This window comes from Heptranchias perlo, chromosome 3, assembly GCF_035084215.1.
Source record: "Heptranchias perlo isolate sHepPer1 chromosome 3, sHepPer1.hap1, whole genome shotgun sequence".
NCBI lineage: Eukaryota > Metazoa > Chordata > Chondrichthyes > Hexanchiformes > Hexanchidae > Heptranchias > Heptranchias perlo.
This window is the reverse complement of record NC_090327.1, coordinates 74,738,694-74,761,510: the sequence shown is the minus strand read 5'-3', so window position 1 is coordinate 74,761,510 and position 22,817 is coordinate 74,738,694. Positions and strand designations below refer to the sequence as shown.

Here is a 22,817-nt window from a genome sequence, read left to right as displayed (position 1 = left end):
TCTCAGCCACTTCTAGATCTTAGTGGGAGCCACTTGGGATTGAGATGGTCCTGTATCTCATTATGTGGTCCCTGAAATGCCCCTGCAATTGCTTTCACCACATCCCCTACCATGCTGGCTAGACAGTCCTGCCCCTGCATTCTGTGGTGGGCGGGTGCTAAATGTGCCCGCTGTGGTGTCGCTTTGAGAGACTGCAGCCTCACACATACCTACTCCAGCCATGCAGTCCATCTGGCAGGCCCCAACTAGGATTTTAACTCTGCCCTGAGCAGGGATGTCACCGCAGCTTTTCTACCAGGCAGTAGAGTCAGGACCTGCCAGAAAGATAAACTGGCCCAAAGAAGTATTTCCTCCAGGCCCCACAAGGGTCTCACCTGCCCCGGACCCTCCCCTTACCTCCCACAAGACCCTCCCAGAACCCCCTTTCCCACACCTACTTTCATGCAAACTGGCAACCAAGGGTTGCCCAATTTTATGGAGGCTAGCAGCCGTTTCTTACCCACTTTCCGCCAGGAGCAGCGGCATGTTAATGAGGCCTCAGAGATAAAAACCGTGGGCCGGTTTCTAACTCGCTCTGCCACTCACCTGCCCAAAGCCCACCTAGAGTTAAATCGGGGCCTAACAGTGTGGCGCCTACAGTGGGTACAATGACACCTATCTGCAACATTCAGCTACATTAAATAGCAGGATTTCCTTGGGCTGAATGTTTGTACTGCTGTGAGTGAAGGAACAGATGCGGGTAGGTGCACCTTTCTACGTCAGAGACATTCATGGTAAGGTTTCAAAGTAGTTATCAACAGTCGGAGGGGGAGGAAGCTGTAAGTGCCAGACTTAGCATCTTACATTCATGGAAGGTCATGGTGGACTCTCCTACCTTGGCTGACCTGGTACGGTTAAAAATTTCTTTGAGATGTGCTGTGCGGTGGAGGTGATATTCCACACTGGTGATCATCTGCTTCAGTTACCTTGAGCTTCTTTTAGTGGAGGCCTGTGGCACTCATTGTCAAAGAAGGACCCTTTCTTCTGCCTCACTTACTTTGGCAACATTTTCAGACCCCCCCCCCCACCCATTAGAGGAATGGGGTGTTCTGCCTTCCTTCACTCCTTCCAGATGTTTTTTTGGTTACAAGCTTGATGTCTTCCAAATTTTAAAAGTCACAATGCCTGTCCCTTTAAACTCCTGCAGGACTTTAAATTCAGCAGAAGCACACGATTTCCCACCCACCAACAGGTGACTTTCCAATCGCATATACTTTCCAAACCTGGAGCTCATCCAGAATATTAAAATGAGACTGACCCCGGAAACACATTTGATGTGCAGACTTGCAAAGCTATTCCTAGGACATCAATTTTCTGCTAAATTCGTAATGGTTTCCAGAATACAAGGTATTTTTTTTTGAAGGTCATCTAATTTCACAAAGTTTTTTTTTCCTCAGCCTATGTCAGTCAATACTACTTAACAGGCTTTTTGCATAAATCAGTCATATATCTCAGCTAAAATCTATGATATCATTATGCGGCTTAAAGTTAAGAATATAATTTCTACTTTAATGTTTTGACAGGTTTATTAGTTAAGTACAACTACACAAATATTTCTAATTCAATGGCCTTTGTGAACTGGAAAGGTCTCTCCAAAATGATACATTTAACAAGGAAATGTTCCAGATGGCCGTTCCTTTCTACTCAGGCAGATATTACTTATTCAGTCACTTCTGAAGAGCTATCTCATTAAAATGCTCCAACATTAATTTTTATGTGGTTAATAAACTCTCCACAGGTCGATCCATCACTGAGGCCCTTATGCCTCAAGCCACGTTTGTCCCCCAAATAGTGCTTCAGCTTTAAGTGCAGTCAGCAGTCCTCTAATAGCTGCTGGCAGTCAACCATCCAGCCCCCACCACTCCCCCCCACCGCCCAACGCCAAGAACACCACAAAAATATTTAAATCCGACGATTTTGCATCGTCGCGTGAGATCAGCAATATAGGGTGTTGGTATGTGCAACATCAGGCTCAGGAACATTTACTGACTTTTTTGAACTGAACCAAAAACTTAAGGTAGGACTCTGCTTCTGTATCAGATATTTGGCCACTAGCAAATGAAAATGGATGTGTTCACCTGCTGTTTTTTACCATGCCATTAGTGTTTTATCGACACCAATGTCCTTACACTTTTTAGTTCATTATTGCCCTTATCGTCACTAGACTGCTAGGGATCTCAAATTTCCCATTTTATGGCCAGAGGAGGACTCACTCCTCACAACAGTGCCATAGAGAGGACACTAGCCTATCAGATGACTAACATTTTAAACAAACGTCCTTCGTGTCTGTGAGTTGAGCTAAACGGAGCTGTTCCGTTATCATCAGGAATAATGGTGGGATATTTGGTGACACTTTTACTTTTTGCACCAGTGTTCCTGTTATTCAAAGAGGAACAGCACTGTGAATTAGAAATTAATCCAAGATGTGCAACATTTAGTTACGTTTGAATTAATCCCAAATGGCCCATTTTGATGACTTCAGGTTCTGATTCCCATTCGGCTTTCATCCCCGGAGATTACAGATTTAATTTTGTTCAAACACCAGCCTATTTGAAGGTGCTCTTTGGTATTCTCCTCAGTACTGACTGGTTGCTGATTTTACCTGTAAAATATCTAATTTAACATCAGAATGCTTAATGGATGCTTTAAGATATATTTGTCTGTACACTGTTGATAAAGTTGAATACGCTTTTATAAAGCATGTACTTTGTACTCTGCACAGAATAAGTTAGAGGCATTCTGTACTCCAGTTAAACGGGGCAAGGATGGTTATCAGGGGTGACAGGTTAACAGTGTTATGCTAGAGAATTTAGCTAGGTAGGTGAGACATCCATTGCTGAATGGAAACCTTCAATGGCACGGACAAGGGCAACACTGGTCACATGTTCAGGACATCACCAAGTAGGTTTACTGTAAGAAACACTGATAAGATGGGTATTATGTTGTTTTATAATAACATTTCCCCCAGAGGAAATTTACTTAACTGTAACTTATAGTTTTCAGTCTTGTATCTTGGTCAGCATTCAATAAGAAATGGCTAGTATACTCACTCATCTATCTGAGCGATATAGGTTTCCAGTTCCTTTACAACTGTCTGCAGCTTATTCAGAAGCTTTTGGTACGCATCTTGAGTTTCCACATCCTTTTCTTTCAAGAGGAAGTGCAAGCCATGCCCATTTTGCTGACCCAAGCTGTGTCCAGAGGGAGCTGCCATGGTGGTGATGCAATGATGGACATATTCCACTGGGTCCAACTTATCTATGAAATAACGGCAATGTGAAAAACTGAGTGAAAAATGTTGAATTCCCTTCATAGTAAAGGCATTATCTGACAATATTTTAATGCATGTCAATATAAAATATTTGTCAAATAAGAGTATGATTCCAGTCATTTAACAAGCCTTAGTTGCAATAATTGAAATGCAAGTTCAAAGTCTTGTCTGATGAAATGACCACACGCATGTCGCTGCCAGGTGACATTACAATGTTTGTAAAACTCCTAAGTATATCTACCTGTCATTCTCATTCAAATACAATAAGAATGATTTTTTTTTGCCAGTAGATGGTTTAAGTTTTCACATGGTTTTCATTTGTGCACTAGGATTGAAGGAGCATTGGGGTAAATGTTAAGAATATTTAAAAGTCAGATTCTGCCAAGCCTTCTTTAGAGGTCAGTTAGTAGATATCTATTACCTCTTAAAAGTGGTCATTCTGTGATCTGGCACTCCCAGAGGGGAGCAGCGCTTGTAAAAAATGTTCCTCAGCTCATGTTTTACTCCAGCTTCCTCCAGGCAGGGGGAGTTAAAATAGACTCCTGTGTGACCCATTGCAAACTGACCTCGAAACATCCTCTCAAACATAAAAACCAAAAAACAGACATACTTCAGAACACTGGGCCTCATATCATAAATGGGTTTTAGTGTGCATATGCATATTTACACAAATGCTTCATTTTTCATCATGGCTACCCCATCGCCTCTCTGTTCTGTTGCTAAACTTATCCTGGTGCTGTATCAAGGTGCTACCTAAGGACTAGGGAAGTCAGTGCAACTTGGCTGTGCTGTGGTATTGTGAGCCAATAAGGTAGCCCCCATCTCAGGGCTCCTGGATACTGGGAAGACTCTTGGGCAGCCTGGTTCTGTATCCTGGCACCTACATGATCAAACATCTGAGTGAACTAGTTGGAAAGGGCAAATGAGCTGTCGTCAGGAGAAAGAATTATATCATGAAAGCAGATTCTAGGCATGCCACATGCTGAATTGTGGATCTGAGTGCCCACTGATCACTGGGAGGGCAGATCTGATGGTACCAGATGGATCCTGCTGATCTTTGAGCACCCTGAAGCTCTCGGAAGCTGCTTCCCATCAATCTCTCCAAACGACCTCGCCTGAAGGGCAATGCTCAAATCATCCACATTGGATGCACTGACTGGTCTGGAAGCATCTCTGTCAGAGGAGATGGATGTAGATGTTCCTGGTGTCACCATCCACCACAGGATTGTGTTCAATCCTTCTCAGATATTTTTTTTTAAATTCGTTCATGGGATGTGGGCGTTGCTGGCAAGGCCAGCATTTATTGCCCATTCCTAATTGTCCTTGAGAAGGTGGTGGTGAGCTGCCTTCTTGAACCGCTGCAGTCCGTGTGGTGAAGGTTCTCCCACAGTGCTGTTAGGAAGGGAGTTCCAGGATTTTGACCCAGCGACGATGAAGGAACGGCGATATATTTCCAAGTTGGGATGGTGTGTGACTTGGAGGGGAACGTGCAGGTGGTGTTGTTCCCATGTGCCTGCTGCCCTTGTCCTTCTAGGTGGTAGAGGTTGTGGGTTTGAGAGGTGCTGTCGAAGAAGCCTTGGCGAGTTGCTGCAGTGCATCCTGTGGATGGTACACACTGCAGCCACAGTGCCATATTGGCACTGACGGCGACACTGATGAACTTCACTGTGACCCCTGCCATCTGTCTTGGGTCCTACAAAATGGCCTTCACTGCCTCTATGTGAGAGTGATGGTCATCCATCATTCCTCTTTTTCGAGCAGGACCCCCCAAGCATCTGCGTCTACAGGCTCAGGTGCCAGTGACTGACTTTTGCGGAGCGTCCATTCCTTGTTGTCAGATCCGACTTTCACCTCTCACTCCTTTGGTATTAGGCGTGTAGTGAATGAAGGAGTACCACCATATAAAGAGGCTGTAAGGAAAGGTCAGAGGAAGCTGGTAGCTTATTTTAGCTGCTCTGTGGTTTTTAAACTTCTTCCTACACTGCAAAGCAATCTGTGGGGTGGAAAGAAGGTGACACTGATTGTCACAGCCGCAGTCACCTCCCTCCACAAAGTACGTATTACATTCTTGGCAGCTTTCCAGTTCTTGGCCCCAAACAAACCGCCCTCATGCTTTATTACAAGAAATTGCAGGTTCAGCTCCATGAAGTTTGTGGTCGTTTCTTTGATCTGGCTACTCACCTTGTCCCTGTTTCTTCTGATGCTGCCTCTGCCCCTTTTAAGCAGCAGTAGGTTGTCTATCCTGCCTTTGCACTAGGTCTCTCTGCCTCTCCTCTGGGTATTTTCCAGTCCTCAACCCCACTCTCCCTTCCAACCTTTTCCATCCGCCCTCCCCAACCCCCAGACCCCATCCCTCTCACTCCCCCTACTCTCTCCTCCCCGTCTACTGTATTTACATAGGCAGCAAGCATTAGCTGACCCCAGCGCAAAAGTGCCCATCAGGGCTCAAACCTTTTTTTCATCTCTATTTACCAAGCAATCGAAAAAAGACAAATAAATTTTGTAAGTCAGGTTTGGAAAAGTGTATCTCACTGAACATAATTATCGCCACCAACAAGTGTAGGATCTTCACTAAAAACATGTTCTTGCTTAGCTGTTACTCTTGAAATCAAATTATTTTCAGTATAAAAACTATAGCAAACTTAATTTGTTTGCCAACTTTTTGATACTGCTACATCGGCAATTCTGTCAACAGCAGTATCATCATGTAATTAATTTTTGTAATCAAGAATTTCTGAATGGTAAGTCAGAAACTGCAGATAACATATGGCCTTTTAAAGTTGGGTAATAAATAATTGCACAGCTTGTACACCTGCCAGGTTTGTATTCCCCAGTTCAAATTTGCATAACACATCTTCAGCAAAATCACACGGAGGTCTTACCTCGATCTAAGCTTTTCTGGTCGACGTCACTGGTGGACTGTTTCCGACTGTCCAGTTGCACACCAAATGCACTACCCAATGACGCAACATTTTTAGGATAGGACACTTCCATCACATTTATATGGCAATTGGTGGGACAGAAATCACTGCTGTGCAGTGGAGAAATCTTGGACTTGGCTTGCTTGAAAGTTGGCCAGGCTCGGTTTTTTAGAACTCGTGAAAACTAAACCAAAAGAGTTGTAAAAAAGTCACAAATTGTCACAGTTATAAATTACATTTATATTAATCCCATAACTTTTAACAAAAACAAAGATAAAAAAATATGAAAACTGCATCAAAGACCCTCAGTGGCTCAGTAGCTAATTGCACCATATATTGTGACACTGAAACATGCAGACAAGAAAGGTTCCAAGTTTGGTCCATGGTCTGTGAGAAGTTAGTCAATGTCAGCTGAAGCAGCATTGAGATAAGAGAATTCAGTGTCCCTAAAGATGGTTGGGGGGAGGGGGAGGGGGGGGAAATCGCTATTCAGCAACCCCTCCCCCACCGCCCAACCCTGTTGATAATGCATAGGTATCAATGTCAGATTAGGACACAATCAATCTTGACTGATTCTCTAATGACTGAATAGCTCACCAACACTTGCTGTCAACTCACAGATGAAAAATGGCTGCTTTGGTAAGGCATTGGAGGGCTGCCACCACACTTGAAGCCATAATCCAGCATGAGCTATTGCGTTCAGGAGAGGAGTAGGTGAGGGATTGGAAGAGAAAAAAAAGTCATGGGAAAAGTTAATTTGTAAAAGTGCAAAAGCTAGATTTAATGAGCTCTATAAAATCTGCTGCTGCAGTAGGTTTGAGCTGAGTAAATAATATATGGCAGGCTATTTCAGGGACTTAAGAATAACCATGTCCCTCACTTTAAGTGACATCATGAGCTTTAAAGCTGCTTAAACACAAACATATGTTAGTGTGTTTGATACAAGAACATAAGAAATAGGAGCAGGAGGAGGCCACTCGGCCCCGCGAGGCTGCTCCGCCATTCAACGAGATCATGGCTGATCTTTGACCTCAACTCCACTTTCCTGCCTTATCCCCATATCCCTTGATTACCTTTGTGTCCAAAAATCTATCAATCTCAGTCTTGAATATACTCAATGACTGAGCATCCACAGCCCTCTGGGGTAGAGAATTCCAAAGATTCAAAACCCTCTGAGGGAAGAAATTCCTCCTCATCTCGGTCCTAAATGGCCAACCCCTTATCTTGAGACTATGACCCCTAGTTGTAGATTCTCCAGCCAGGGGAAACAGCCGCTCAGCATCTACCCTGACAAGCCCTCTTAGAGTTAGATACGTTTCAATGAGATCACCTCTCATTCTTCTAAACTCCAGAGAATACAGGCCCATTCTACTTAATCACCCCTCATAGGACAACCCTCTCATCCCAGGAATCAATCTAATGAACCTTCACTGCACCCCCTCCAAAGCAAGTATATCCTTCCTTAGGTAAGGAGATCAAAACTGTACAAAGGTGTGGTCTCACCAGAGCCCTATATAATTGCAGCAAGACCTCCTTACTTTTATACTCCAATCCTCTTGCAACAAAGGCGAACATACAATTTGCCTTCCTAATTGCTTGCTGCACCTGCATTTTAACTTCCTGTGATTCGTGCACAAGGACACCCAAATCCCTCTGACTACCAACATTTTAGTTTTAAAAAATATTCTGCTTTTCTATTCTGGGCAGAAGACAGGTGCAGTATAACAGAGGTGCTCTACGACCAAATTTCCTAGCCAGGGTCATTAGCATGGTCTGGGCATCCTCCCTTTTTTATTTCTGTCCCCAGACAGGGTCCTGCACAGAAACAGAAGTGGAGCTGTGTTCCTGGCCACCAGCCTTGGGCCTTCTAGCTGCTGCTCTCTGAGAATCCACCTGCAAAAAGAAGAGGTAAGGAAATATACTTACCTTCAGCTAGACTCCATCTCTGGGGTGCTCCAGGACCCTCACAGACCCTCCGGTCCGCGGGGGGATCTGGTTCAAGCCCCACCCCCAGCTTTTTGAGAAGTGCAGGCCCAGGCCACCCACGGAGGACATCCCCAGAAATTCCAGGGTAAGGTAGTGGGGACCACGACTTGATGGAACAGGACTCTGCCTCTTTTTTCTTTTCTCGGCTGAGCATTCGCCAGCCACTGCAAAGAGGAAAATCCACGAAAAAATATGAGAGAGAATTTTATGGTCAGATTTTGTTGCCTGTAATGTGATCTGTATTTGATGGGATAACCAAGTGCTGTTTAAAAAAAAACTAGTGAGTAAAAACTGAATGTAGCACAATCTGAATACAAGTTGGACATTATATATATAACATATATGTACATTTTATATATATATATATATATATATATATATATATATCTATACATTTGATTTCATAGCTGCCTAATATATATTGTAATCCAGACTTTCATTAAACAGCAAAATAAATACTTTTTATAAATTGTTCCCAGTATCTAAATATTAAAATCTTGTGGTAGGCATTTCAAAACAAAATCCTGTTTCCTGATAGAACGTTTCTCTGGAAATATATAGAAAATATTAACCCCACCCCCGCAAACCTAGTTTGTGAGACCACATTTAGTGGTTTGAATTCCTGGAAGCTAATCTTTACACATTTCATACAACCACTCTCGTGATGTCAGGAGACATATTAACGCTAGCAGTGGGATTTAGAAAGAGCTGACTATTTTACCTGCACTATAATGCAGAAGCTTCTCCATATTTACTGTCCTCATTTTGTCACAAATGCATGTGAGTTCTTAAGGTCAGTAGATTTAAGCACTGGCATAATCACCAAATATTTAATTGTGTTTTAATGAAATTCTCCATGTGAAGTCTGCAACTGTGCAGTAGGAAGTGCGCTTCCTTGAAATCTCAGCACCTCAAAGACCTGCTTACCTTCTTGTAGTTTGTGATCCTTCGGTTAATGTGTTCGAGCTTTTCACTGCGCATAATGCTGAATTTTGAATGAAGTTCAAGAGGCATCGCTTCACTTAAGCAGTTTAGCCTGCTGCAACTTTCTACAAACTGCTCATCATTCTTAGCCAAACACTCAAGGATCTGTCAAAGAAATGTTATATATTAAATTGTAGTTCATAGCTCATTCCAAACTATGGAATGAAGAAAGAAAGTACACCTCATGAACTTACCATGCAACAGGCTCATTTATCATCAAGATAAAAATAGTGGAGATGCACGGAACACTTCCAATGATTCTCAGGTGGTGAGTTGCCTACTATTAGTTATGCCACGATAGGAAACAGTGAGTACAAACCAAGTTATTGCTCCCAGGACTGTTCTCATCGTGTTCCTAGCAAACGTGTTATACAGCAGAGTAGTAGTGTCTGCCACCTCTTGATTATGGAAGATATCGTAACATAAAAGTAAAGACAAAAATAAGTTGCGAGGGCAGCCTGGTGGCACAGTAGCTTGATTTGACAGCACGATACTCTATTCACCCCAGCAATTTCCCACATTGTGAGTTCTTGATTTGGCTTGTTTGTCAGAGGAGGCATGGCTGCAGGTCAGGCGTTTCCCCCAATGTTAGTAAGAGATTTGTAAGCAAGTCACCCCAGGAGTTATTTACGCTTGGTTAAAGAGCATCAGGCAAAATGTTTGTCTCCTTTCTCAGTTGGCAGAAGTACACTGCATAAATAGTTTAAGTGGGAGGATTTTTTTGAATGGGAATACATTATTTTTTTTAAAAGCATGTGAATTTAGCATGGGCCAGATTTTGCTCTAAAAATAACGGCGATCCAACAGGGCTCACCGTTATTTCAGTGCAAATCGTACAGCAACTTCCGGCGACCGCACATGCGCAGTTAAACACGGAAATCCAGAAGTTGCTCTACCAGATGCCCTGCTCCTCCATAAGCTGCGTGAAAACTGCATCTCACCGCTGACTCACCATTGAAATGAATGCCCAGTTCCTCTACTGCCCTGATGGAAATGAAGTAATCTTGCCAGAAAAAGGTATGTCAAGTTTTTTTTAAGTCTAAGCAAACTTTTAACGGCGTGGTAAGTCTTAACAATTGGCACTGAAAATTTACTTTTACAAGTGTGGAATTTCATTCCTTCAGATTTTAATTGTTGTTGGACATTTTTTTTTAAATGCTAACATTTTTATTTTTTTACTTTTTCTTTCTATCTCTGTCTTTTAATTCAATATTTCTTACCCTCTCTTCATTTCGCTTTCTGCAACTGATTTGACATTAAATTTACTATTCTAATCTAGACTTACTGGTTCTGTGTCTGTGCTCCATGCTTCAATCTGATTGGTTAAGGGGATACACAGCCGCGTGCTCCGTTCAAACAGGTCCCAGATGCCCGGGAGAGGGCACTGAGCTGGACTGAGGTCCCGATAAGAGGAACTTGCAGTGCAAAAGCCTATGGGCAAGTTCAAGTCAACGAGCGATGGGCGCTGCTTGTTCACCGCTCAGAGCAAAATCTGGCGCATTATATTTAATTCTACATTCCTCTAAATTATACATTCCTCTAAAGCTCATTCTCCTCTGGAGGTCAGAGGAGTAAACTAAGCCAAAAATAGTAACACCACTTTGGAAGACCTTTGTGAATTTCAAAATCCACGGAGCAGATCTCCAATGGACAAACCCATGTTTAGCATTTTGGTTTATAACAGAAATTAAGAATTTAGTTTAAAATAACATCTTATGCCATGTAAATGATTGCCATGCAATCAACTGCACAGGCTAAGGTGATAGTTTAAGTTTTACATCCCCCCTCAATGGCATAGTAACCCTGGACACCAGGAACACTCACACATTCCTAACGTCCAGCGATGCCAGACATAAATGAGAGGAAACATATTAGATGATCTGTTATATGTCCCCCATCATTTTTGCGGGTAATTTCCAGAAGTGGTGGAGGGTAGTAGACAGAACAGCCCCTCAGAATTTGCAGCTGCATTATAATGGAGCACATACCATAATACCAGGGAGCCTGCATAACTCCATTTTTTTTTTGTCCATGAGCAATGCCACAAGTTATCAACTACATTATAATACAATGACTACAACTTGGAACAAGGCTCCAGTCATGGTGTATCCTCTGACCCAATGCGAACTATGCAATGGGAGATATGCTAGCATCCATTTCAAATTATTATAATAAAAAGGATAGGTCTAACAAGCAATTACTGTCCATCACATTTCTCATCACACTGCAAAGTTCTGTGTCACACTAATTTAAAAAAAAACTATGAGAAAACAATGACAATAATTTATAATGTACAACATTCCCCAATAAATACCTTAACTAACACAGGAACAAAAAGCCTGTACGCCTGAGTGACCTTACGAATCACACTTAAAAAAAAAAGAGAAAGAAAGCCAAGATTCCGACCTGCAGGCTGAACAGAAATTAAATTCTGATCTCACCCAGTGTTTAATTAAGGGCAATTGGATTTTAAGGCCTTTATGAGACACAATTCCTTCTTAGCAGCAAAACAATACATTAGCAGTTCTTCTGGCAATTCCCGGACAGTGAGAGGTATCAGAAACCAAGGCCTAGCTTCCAGTGAGGACAAAAGTGAGGTGAATGAAGACCCACATCTTAGCAGTCAAGTTTTTAAAACAGAAAAGGCTGACAAAAGCTTTAGCAGACTCAGAAATGCTTGGGGAAATGCTATAAGACATCTTGTTTAAGTCCAGTAAGATGACTCACTGGGGAAGCATGGTGTGCTTCTTATTTTGTATCATTACACAAAGGTAAGTTGCACTGATTGAGCCTGCTCTTAACTGTCGTTCTGTATGTTCACTTGCTGTGAAATAAAGCAGCTTAACAATTCATATCAAGTGTGACCTGCTGCTCTTGTCCTTCTTGGACACACGAATCTCCATCAAAGACGGGCACCTCAGCACCTCACTCTACCGCAAGCCCACGGACAACCTCACGATGCTCCACTTTTCCAGCTTCCACCCTAACCACGTCAAAGAGGCCATCCCCTATGGACAGGCCCTGCGAATACACAGGGTCTGCTCAGACGAGGAGGAACGCGATGGACACCTACAGACGCTGAAAGACGCCCTAGTAAGAACGGGATATGACGCTCGACTCATCGATCGACAGTTCCGACGGGCCACAGCAAAAAATCGCATAGACCTCCTCAGGAGACTAACACGGGACGCAACCAACAGAGTACCCTTTGTCGTCCAGTACTTCCCCGGAGCGGAGAAACTACGCCATGTTCTCCGCAGCCTTCAACATGTCATCAATGAGGACAAACACCTCGCTATGGCCATCCCCACACCTCCACTACTCGCCTTTAAACAGCCACCCAACCTCAAACAGACCATCGTTCGCAGCAAATTACCTAGCTTTCAAGAGAACAGCGTCCACGACGCCACACAACCCTGCCACGGTAACCTCTGCAAGACATGCCAGATCATCGACACAGATACCACCATCACACGAGAGGACACCACCCACCAGGTGCATGGTTCATACTCCTGTGACTCGGCCAACGTTGTCTACCTCATACGTTGCAGGAAAGGATGCCCCAGAGCATGGTACATTGGCGAGACCATGCAGACGCTGCGACAACGGATGAACGGACACCGCGCAACAATCGCCAAACAGGAGGGTTCCCTCCCAGTCGGGGAACACTTCAGCAGTCATGGACATTCATCCACCGACCTTCGGGTAAGCGTACTCCAAGGCGGCCTTCGAGACACACGACAACGCAAAATCGTCGAGCAGAAATTGATAGCCAAGTTCCGCACCCATGAGGACGGCCTCAACCGGGATCTTGGGTTCATGTCACGCTACACGTTACCCCACCAGCGAACAAATGTTATCTGTTTTTAATATAATGGGTCATTTGCTGGCTCTCTCTGCCTTCCGGATGTTTCTGCCTCTCTGTTTTTTCTCTGTTTTTTTTTTCCCTGTTTGTTTTTTTGTTGAATGTGTATTCGGGGGTTCTGCAGGTGACACCTCTCTGTCTGAACACGGTGATTGCCTTGGCAACGGGCAGTTGCAGGGGCAGTCTGTAAACACCATGTATTGTTCTATATGTATAAATGCGTAGGCTTCAAGGAGCTCCTGAAACATTTACCTGAGGAAGGAGGAAGTCTCCGAAAGCTTGTGAATTTAAAATAAAATTGCTGGACTATAACTTGGTGTTGTAAAATTGTTTACAATTGTCAACCCCAGTCCATCACCGGCATCTCCACATCTTGTCCTTCTAGGTGGTAGAGGTCGCGGGTTTGGGAGGTGCTGTCGAAGAAGCCTTGGTGAGTTGCTGCAGTGCATCCTGTGGATGGTACACACTGCAGCCACTGTGCGCCGGTGGTGAAGGAGAGAATGCTGCTCCTAACATTGGGGCAGACCACGTAACACGTGCCACCTCAACCAACATAAGGAGCAGAACTCTCCAAATAACTGGGATGGTGGCCACTGAATGAGTGGATGAAGGAGCTTGTTGGACTTCCTACCAGCCCAACAAGGATTCACTTCAACTTTATCTTCCTGCCAGTATTCTACAGTGAATAAGTGACTAACTAGCTGCCACAGCTGCCCCTCTACCTCAACAAACCATTTATGCCTTGCTACTCTGTACACAGGCATAGGCTGCATATACCATGCTAACACATTCTCTTTTCTTTGTGTAGGGTTCTCCAAGATTAGGATGTTGGCATGAGGGAGGAGCAGGAAACAGCCTCTTCAAATGAGCACCTGACAAGCACTGCAGACGCCGTAAGCAGCAGCACAGAAACATCCAATTCAGGAGAATCAGAGAGGAGGAGTCAGGAGGGAACACCTGGTGAAGCGTGGAGCATTAGTGAGGAGAAGCAAGTACAGATGGCAACAGACAAGCAGTAACAGGAAGAAGGGAGGGTTAGGATCAGATGCACATTTGTTGTAGGTTGCACAGAGTAATCAGCATAAACTCTTCGTGCATTACTTTGAGAATCTTCAGAGCTTCCTGAATGGATTGGTGGTGAATATGCAGCAGTGCTGCTCCAGTATCTGTACAGGCATCCAAGAGGGTTTCAGGAACCTGCAGAGTACAATGGGGTGAGGGCATCCTGCAGGGGAGTCCCCAAGAACAAAGGGTCCAAGCACTGATGCAGCTTTGATTGCCAGCATTGTATCCGTCACTGTTGAGACTTCAACATCCAATTCACAGGAGTCTCTTACTTCTGGTCAACTGATGCCAGGAAATCAACTTGAGAGCACCAAGGCTTCATGCTCTTGAGGGGTGGCCAAAGTTCTGACCCTAAGCAAATCTTTGGTCATCTGCAAAAGGAAGCCAACAGCAGGGAAATGGCAGAAAGGGTCATAGATGAGGACATCACCTCTCAGGCTGAGGATCTATCTACCCCTCGCAGTCAGCCTCCTCAGTGGGCTTCTCAGGTGTGGAACAGCAGCAACCAGCCAGCATGGATACCAAGGTGCTGGCGGTAGTGGCAGAGTCCTTTCCTGGCCCAGCAGAAACAGGGGATGCACTACAAGTGAGTCATGAGGTCCCCGCCGAGAAGCAGCAACGTGATACCTCACTTGCTGCCCCCACTATGGTGGCACTTACAAGGAGCAGAAAATAAGAAAGTAGATGACACACACTCTGCACTATCACCAAGGGCAACCATGGGGAAGCAAACACTGATGCAGGGACACATATGTGGAGTGGGGAAAGAAGCTTCGTGCATCTTCTTTAGATGATTGTTTGGACTGAAGGGACATAATGAATGTTGGTGTTGGGGGATAATATATAGGGATGATAATGAAGACAGGTTTGTTATGGAACCAGTATACTGCAGACAGGACCATAGGATGTTTCATGTACCAGCTGCAGGGTTGCATTAACTGAAATCCTGTCATTCCTTAACTCATGACCATGACCTGCTATGTATTTCCAGCATTTTCTGTTCTTATGCCAGCTCTCTTTCCTTCCTTTACATCTCCTCTTCCTCTTCTCCCTCCTCTACAGCCAAGGCTACGGGCTCATCTTGTAGCCCTTTGGCTGCATGGGTTTCCTTCTATAAATGCAGACTTGTGCAGCAGACAGAAAAAAGGTGCGTATCATCTAGGATACTTTCTCAGGGCTGTAGATTAGGACCTCACCTAATCTGTCCAAACATCAGAAGTACTGCTTTAACATAATGATTGTATGTTCCACCAGAGTACGAGCAGAGGCATAAACTTCATTCAGGATTTTTGCTCCATCTTGGGGTGGGGGCTCCTGACTGGTGTTAATAGCCAGAACAGCAAGGGATATCCCTGGTTCCCCAGCAGCCTTCAAACAGGAATGTAGGAACATGATTGGGCCATTCAGCCCCTGGAGCCTGTTCCAGCATTCTGTTAGATCATGGCTGATCTGTACCTCAACTTCAGCTGCCAGCTGATTCAGCAGAACTACTGGTGAGGGGCTGCTCGCTGTGCACAACATTGGGAATCAGCCCTCTATATTGGAATGAAACCTGCTGTAACCTCTAGAGTAATATATAATCCATCTAAAATCCCAGAGCACCAATATGTTTCAGTCTGTTTCTGACCAGGTCTCAGCCATTACTTTTTAAGTCAATTTTATGATTTCTACATTCTTAAATACTATTCACACTTAATTATTTCCTGTCTAGCAATTTCTCATTTTCCCATATTTTTCTTCTTCTAACACTTCCACATTATTCCCATATTTTCTCCTAATATTTCTTAATTTTTCCCATTTTTTTCAATCATGGAATGTTTCTGTAACTCTTTCCTCAATGCTTTAGCTAACCTTTGTGCTGCATCATGCTTTCCTTTCATTCTTTTAAAAAAAGTACAGTAAAACATACTGCCCCAAACCATACTGCTCCATCACCAAAACAATGACAGAGAGGGACTTCCTGGGGTTAGGGGCATTTCTATCAATCAGGCAGGCACCCATGACTTATTAAAACACAGCTGGAATACCCACTTGGTGGGGGAAGGTGGGAAGGTGAGTTGGAGTCACAATATCACAGTGCCGGTAGAGCTGGACAAAGACGGTTTTAATAGTTGAAAAAGTGGCTCGTTTCTAAAAAAAGAAAGCCATTTTCCTTATGAAAACCAGCCTTTCAAAATCTTTAGGGCCCTACTGCTGCCAGGATACGGTCATGGTATACCTGAATGCCTGCTTCACAGCTTTGGAAGCAACTCTGGCAGGAATTTTGCCGGATGACATCATCTTGCCAGGCCTGCCTCTTTTAGTGATGTCCGTATGGAAGGGGCCGGTGTAAGCAGCACCTGTCCCCACTTCCAGCATAAACCCTGATAGATTCCCAACAGGCCGGAGACCTGGCAGACCCAGATGTCACCCCAATTTGAGCCCCCACAGTCAAACTAAAATGTGGCATCATTACGTTGAAATGGACATGGACTTTCATGGCTGTTAGATGCTAAAGGAAGCATTTCTTCCAGGTTTGTCATATTAAGGTAACAGAATATCAATAACAGGAGACAATGTATTAAAAATCTTATGTTTGTATGCAATTCCTGCAAACTTTTGCCATTATTAATTCCTGTGTTAACATTTATAATAGAAACTGCCTCTGTAAACTTGTCACACTGTTATTACATCCTCAACTAGTGGTGGCACTGAAACACCTCAGTTTTGTATTTCCCAGCCTGTACTACAGAGAAAACCCTATGCTCCAATGAACATCCGTGCTTCCCAAATTATTGTAACCCATGTAGCGATTTACCTTTACCAAACATGTCAGAATTTTAACACTGAATTCCCCCCTACTAAATAATACCAGCCTTTCATCGCCCGCCCCACAAAATAATGTTCCCAGCCCTTCATTCCCTACCCGCCCCCAACTTTATAACCCCTGTCTCACTTGAGACACCAGTGGGAGGCATCCTCAATAGCAGTCAATGTCCTGCGACAACCTCCATCAGCCCAGAGAAAAGAGTAGGCTTGCCCTGCCCCCACATTAAAAATGTATGCCAGCCCCTCAAATCAGTTGTTGATAAACCAAATCTTGTTGATAAAGCATTATATTTTAAGAACACATATGTCAAGCCACAGGAGTCTTTATTAGTCCTTCCAATCATACCTTTGCAGTTAGGCTGAAGAATCCCTTTGGTTCACTCATTTTCTCCAGAACATGGCATTTTGTTCCAGCAGTGCTGTCGTATTCATATACAACACCATATTCCAAGTGAACATTATCTACTGTTAGGCTCACATGATCCTTCTTCCCATCAATTAAAGCCATGGTATTAAACTTATCGAAGACCTCTGGGGGAAAAAACATGGTGTCATCCTGGCATCCTGTTACTTCAAGACAAAATAAAACAAATACATAATCTGTGTCATATAAACTTTGCAGATGGTGAACATCTAATAGGAATACATTTTCTTTTTTTAGGAACTGCAGTCAAATCCACTGATGGTTTAAGAGCAATGTTATTAGCATGCCTCTGCTCTTTTGAAGCTAAACTAAGAATCACTGCATAAAGCAGCAGCCATCTGTTTCCAGTTTCATTTCCAAAATAATTACGCTATGATTCTATGATTCTTTGTAGTAGAGCATTCAGTTTGCCTTATGAACCAAAGTATGTGTTTAATTGTTCTGCCATTTCTTTGTTCCCCATTATAATTTCCCCCATTTCTGACTGTAAAGGACTTATATTTGTCTTCACTAATCTTATTCTCTTGACATATTTATAGAAGCTTTTACAGACAGTTTTTACGTTCCCTGCTAGTTTACTCTCATACTCTATTTTTCCCCTCTTAATCAATCTCTTTGTTCTCCTTTGCTGAATTCTAAACTGCTCCCAATCCTCAGGCTTGCCGCTTTTTCTGGCAATTTTATATGTCTCCTCTTTGGATCTAATACTATCCCTAATTTCTTTTGTAAGCCAAGGTTGAGCCACTTTTCCTGTTTTATTTTTGCACCAGACAGGAATGAATAATTGTTGTAATTCCTGCACACGTTCTTTAAATATTAGTCATTGCCTATCTACCGTCATCCCTTTTAGTAAAGTTCCTCAATCTATCCTAGCCAACTCACACCTCATACTTTCGTATAAATCTAATTGGGATGGTACACTTTGATTTCTGTTTGATTCCCAGAAATCTGGGGTCATCTGACATCAGGTACAATGAAACTATCAGTTTGACACAGTCATCACTAAGGAAATGGTGTCAGCCTGCAGCAGTGAAAGCATCCTGCTGAATTCAAATAAACAGAATCATCTTTCCCCTCCCAAAACACCCACACAAGGATCCAAAACAGAAGGCACAGCATTCGAGAAGGATTATTCTCTCTCCACTTGCACTATGACAATAAACAACAAAAGAAGCTAACTTTAATAAGTAGCTCATTTGATTTGCTGCTTGCAGAATTCTTACCTTAGTGAGTTTACTATCTGTTCATTTAGAAAGGATATTATTAAACTAGAAAGAGTGCAGAAAAGATTTACTAGGATGCTACCGGGACTTGATGGTTTGACTTATAGGGAGAGGTTAGATAGACTGAGACTTTTTTCCCTGGAGAGTAGGAGGTTTTGGGGTGATCTTATAGAAGTCTATAAAATAATGAGGGGCATAGATAAGGTAGATAGTCAAAATCTTTTCCCAAAGGTAGGGGAGTCTATAACGAGGGGACATAGATTTAAGGTGAGAGGGGAGAGATACAAAAGGGTCCAGAGGGGCAATTTTTTCACTCAAAGGGTGGTGAGTGTCTGGAACGAGCTGCCAGAGGCAGTAGTAGAGGCGGGTACAATTTTGTCTTTTAAAAAGCATTTGGACAGTTACATGGGTAAGATGGGTATAGAGGGATATGGGCCAAGTGCAGGCAATTGGGACTAGCTTAGTGGTATAAACTGGGCGACATGGACATGTTGGGCCGAAGGGCCTGTTTCCATGTTGTAACTTCTATGATTCTATGATTCTATGAAGTGTACCGGGTTTTTTTTGTCTTTTAGGGAGAGAGGAAAGAGAGGACCGTGCAGATTTATGAATCAACTGATATGTAACAGTGCATTTGCAGTCTGATGTGGGGCTTGTGTGGTTTCTATAAATTAGATTGTGCTTCTTCTGATGGGTGAAGTTGCCAGTCCCAAGCAGCTTGACACTACACTTTTGATGTTGACGCCATGCTATCTTGGGCATTGAACTGATGCCAAGAGTGTAATACAAACATGACAAATGCACACTACCTGAAAATTCAGAGCAGTAGTTAGACCATTTGGAAGAGATGGTCTCGCACCAGTATTACTGCATATCAGCTGCAGTATAAACATAGCCCATGCAATACTGGCCTCAAAGTATCTGATGTTGTGAACATGCATGCTGGTGTGGATTTGCATTCAACTGCACCAGCAGGGAACTTCAAGACCTGCAATCTTTAGGCTGGATTCCTTTTTGCATTGCTCAATCATATCTCATGATGGCTTAACTACAAAAACCACCAAGTGCATCTGTGAAGAATGTCATTTAATTGGACCATCAGATAGTTGAAATAAAGCAGGACTGGATGAATGTGGGTAGGGCTAACTTGAGCTGGAAGAAAGAAAAGGAGCAGCGAAGCTGGAAAGAAATAATTCTAACATAAAAAGAAAAAAGAAGCAACATAATGCACATTGGAATCACATGTGCGTACAAAGTGTCAACCTCAGGTAATATCTAACTCTGACATACCTTCATTAAATCCATCTTGCATGTCACTTTCCCCCAAAGCTGGAGGTTTTAAACTGATTTTCTGTAGATCCTCCTGACCACTTTCAGTATTATTGTACACCCACTGAATGGAATCTTGCTGTATGACCAAAACAGAAATATTATAATGTGTAAAATTAATTTTATCACTTTAATTCCACACAATTTTATTTATTTACTGTTATAATAAGATAACACAATTAGGTGGAACTGCTGGGTCAGACTGGAAGTGAGGAAATCTGCATATTTTCCTTTTTATAATTTGTAGCAGTGTTTTGGTGTGAAAAATGTTCAGGATGAAGATATTTCAGTTTACATTCAATTAGGCTTTTCTTTTATAATAAGAGCAATTTTGTACTGAACTTTGTAAAGTTAGTATCTTAGTTCATATATAACCAAAAGTGCATTCCAACAACACTGTTGTACATTCATATAAACAGGTGTATCTTATTGAAAGGAGAGGAATTTAATCCATGTTTTTGAAGCTGAGTGTATAGCTGGTGTAATAGTGATGACCCTGAAATTCCACAGGCCTTTGATCCCAGCGTAATGCTGGGATCTGCTGCTGGGATGCTCCATTGCTGGAGTATCAGGGATCAGGGGAGACTCCCTCATTTCAATAAAAGTGAGCAGGGGCGGGGGGGAAGGAAGGGAGGACTATGGGTCAGCCACTCAGTGAGTCAGCGGTTATCCCCAGCCTGTTGTATAATTTTTAAAGGGCTTACCTGCCCCCTTGTATCCCCTCGTGGGCCCCATATTCACCAGTAAACAGGTCAGCATACATTCTTTCTCCTAGTGTACCAGCCACCTGGTGGAACCCAGCTCAGGGCTAAAGAAACTCGTGATCAGGGAATTCTCTCCCCCTTGACCATACCCCGCTAATGTAGGGAGCCATGTTTGGAGTGGACAGAAGTACCGCCACAAACAGGCCCCCTTCCCAGATACTGGTAAGGAAGGCCTGTGGATTTTTGGAGCCAATATCTTTTGTTACATTCCAGCTTCAATTGCTGGGATTTAGCAGCTCAAAACTGGGCATCCATGAGATGCTGTGGGCCATCAGCAGCAGCAGAATTTTGTACCATCACAATCTGTAACCTCATGCCCAGGCATATCCAGCACTGCTCCATCACCATCAAGCCAGATGACCAAGCCTGCTTTAATGAGGGGTGCAGAACAGCATGCCAGGAGCCGCATCAGGCATACCTGAAAAAGAGATGCCAACCTGGAGAAGCTTTAACACTGGACTACATACATGCTAAACAGCGGAAGCAGCATACTATAGTCAGAGTTAAGCGATCCCACAACCAAAAGATCAGGTCAAAGCTCTGCAACCCTGCCAATCTAGTCATGAATAGTGGTGGACAATTAGGCAACCAATGGGAAGAGGAAGCTACATAAACATCCCCATCCTCAAAAATGGAGGAGCCCAGCACTTATCCACCAATGCAAAATAAGGTTGAAGCATTTTCATCCATCTTCAGCCGAGTGGATGATTCTTCTCAGCTTCCTCCTGAGGTCCCCACCAACACAGATGCCAGTCTTCAGTCAAATCAATTAATTCTACATGACATCAAGAAATTCCCACATGCATTGGACTCAGCAAAGTCTACAGGCACCGAAAATATCCCAGCTGTAGTGCTGAAAACTTGTGCTCCAGAACTAGCCGCGCCCCTAACTATACTGTTCCAGTATAACTACAACACTGGCATCGACCCAAAAATGTGGAAATTGCACAGGTATGTCCTGTTCACAAAAAGCAGAACATATCCAACCCGGCAATTACCGTCCTTTCAGCACATTCCCAATTATCAGAGAAGTGACGGATGGAGTCATCAATGGTACTATCAAGCGGCACCTACTCATCAATACTCAGTTTGGGTTCTGCCAGGACCACTCGGCTCCAGACCTCATAGCAACTTTCGTCCAAACATGGATACAAGAGCTGAATTCCAGAGGTGAGGTGTGAGTGACTGCCCTTGACATCAAGGCCACTTGACTAAGTGTGAAATCAAGGAACCCTAGTAAAATTGAAGTCTTTGGGGGGGGTCAAACCTAGCACAAAGGAATATAGTTGTAGTTGTTGGAGGCCAATATCTCAGCCCAACGACATCGCTGCAGGAGTTCCACAGGGCAATGTCCTCGGCCCAACCATCTTCAGCTGCTTCATCAATGATCATCCCTCCAGCATAAGGTCAGAAGTGGGTCTGTTCGCTGATAATTGCACAGTATTTAGCTCCATTTGCTATTCATCAGATAATGAAGCAGTCCATGCCCTATGTAGCAAGACTTGGACAACATCCAGGCTTGGGCTAATAAGTGGCAGGTAAGATTTGCAGCACACAAATGCCAGGCAATGACCATCTCCAACAAGAGACAACCTAACCATTTGCCCTTGCCGTTCAATGGCATTACCATCACCGAATCTCCCCCATCAACATGCTGGGGGTCGCCACTGACCAGAAACTCAACAGGACCAGCCAAATAAATGCCATGGCTACTAGGGCAAGTCAGAGGTTGGACATTCTGTGGTGAGTGGCTTACCTCCTGACTCTCCAAAGCCTCTCCACCAGCTACAAGACACAAGTCGGAAGTGCAATGGAAGACTTTCCACTTGCTTGCATGGGTACAGCTGCAACAACACTCAAGAAGCTCAACACCATCTAGGACAAAGCAGTCCGCTTGATCGGCTCCTCATCCACAAGTCTACGTATCCACCATCAGTGTGCAGTTGCTGCAATGTGTACTAGCTACAGGATGCACTGCTACAACTCGCCAATGTTTCTTCGGCAGTATCTCCCAAATTCACAACCTCCATCACCTCGAAGGACAAGGGCAGCACCATCACCTCCAGGTTTCCCTCCAAATCACACATCTTCCTGAGTTGGACATATATATCGCCATACATTCACCGTTGCTGAGTCAA

The 22,817-nt window shown here is 43.6% G+C and overlaps 1 protein-coding gene across 5 annotated transcripts in view; it reads right to left on the bottom strand.

Moving 5' to 3' along the window:
• Window positions 1-22,817, bottom strand: part of prex2 (phosphatidylinositol-3,4,5-trisphosphate-dependent Rac exchange factor 2) — a 428,462-nt gene that overhangs the window by 190,697 nt on the left and 214,948 nt on the right. For all 5 annotated transcript variants that reach the window (XM_067980312.1, XM_067980313.1, XM_067980315.1 and 2 more), the window contains 5 exons: window positions 19,877-19,994; window positions 17,286-17,470; window positions 9,145-9,306; window positions 6,193-6,415; window positions 3,090-3,297 (listed from right to left, as the gene is read on the bottom strand). In XM_067980312.1, coding sequence (XP_067836413.1) covers window positions 3,090-3,297; window positions 6,193-6,415; window positions 9,145-9,306; window positions 17,286-17,470; window positions 19,877-19,994 — 896 coding nt within the window. The remainder of the gene's footprint in view (window positions 1-3,089; window positions 3,298-6,192; window positions 6,416-9,144; window positions 9,307-17,285; window positions 17,471-19,876; window positions 19,995-22,817) is intronic.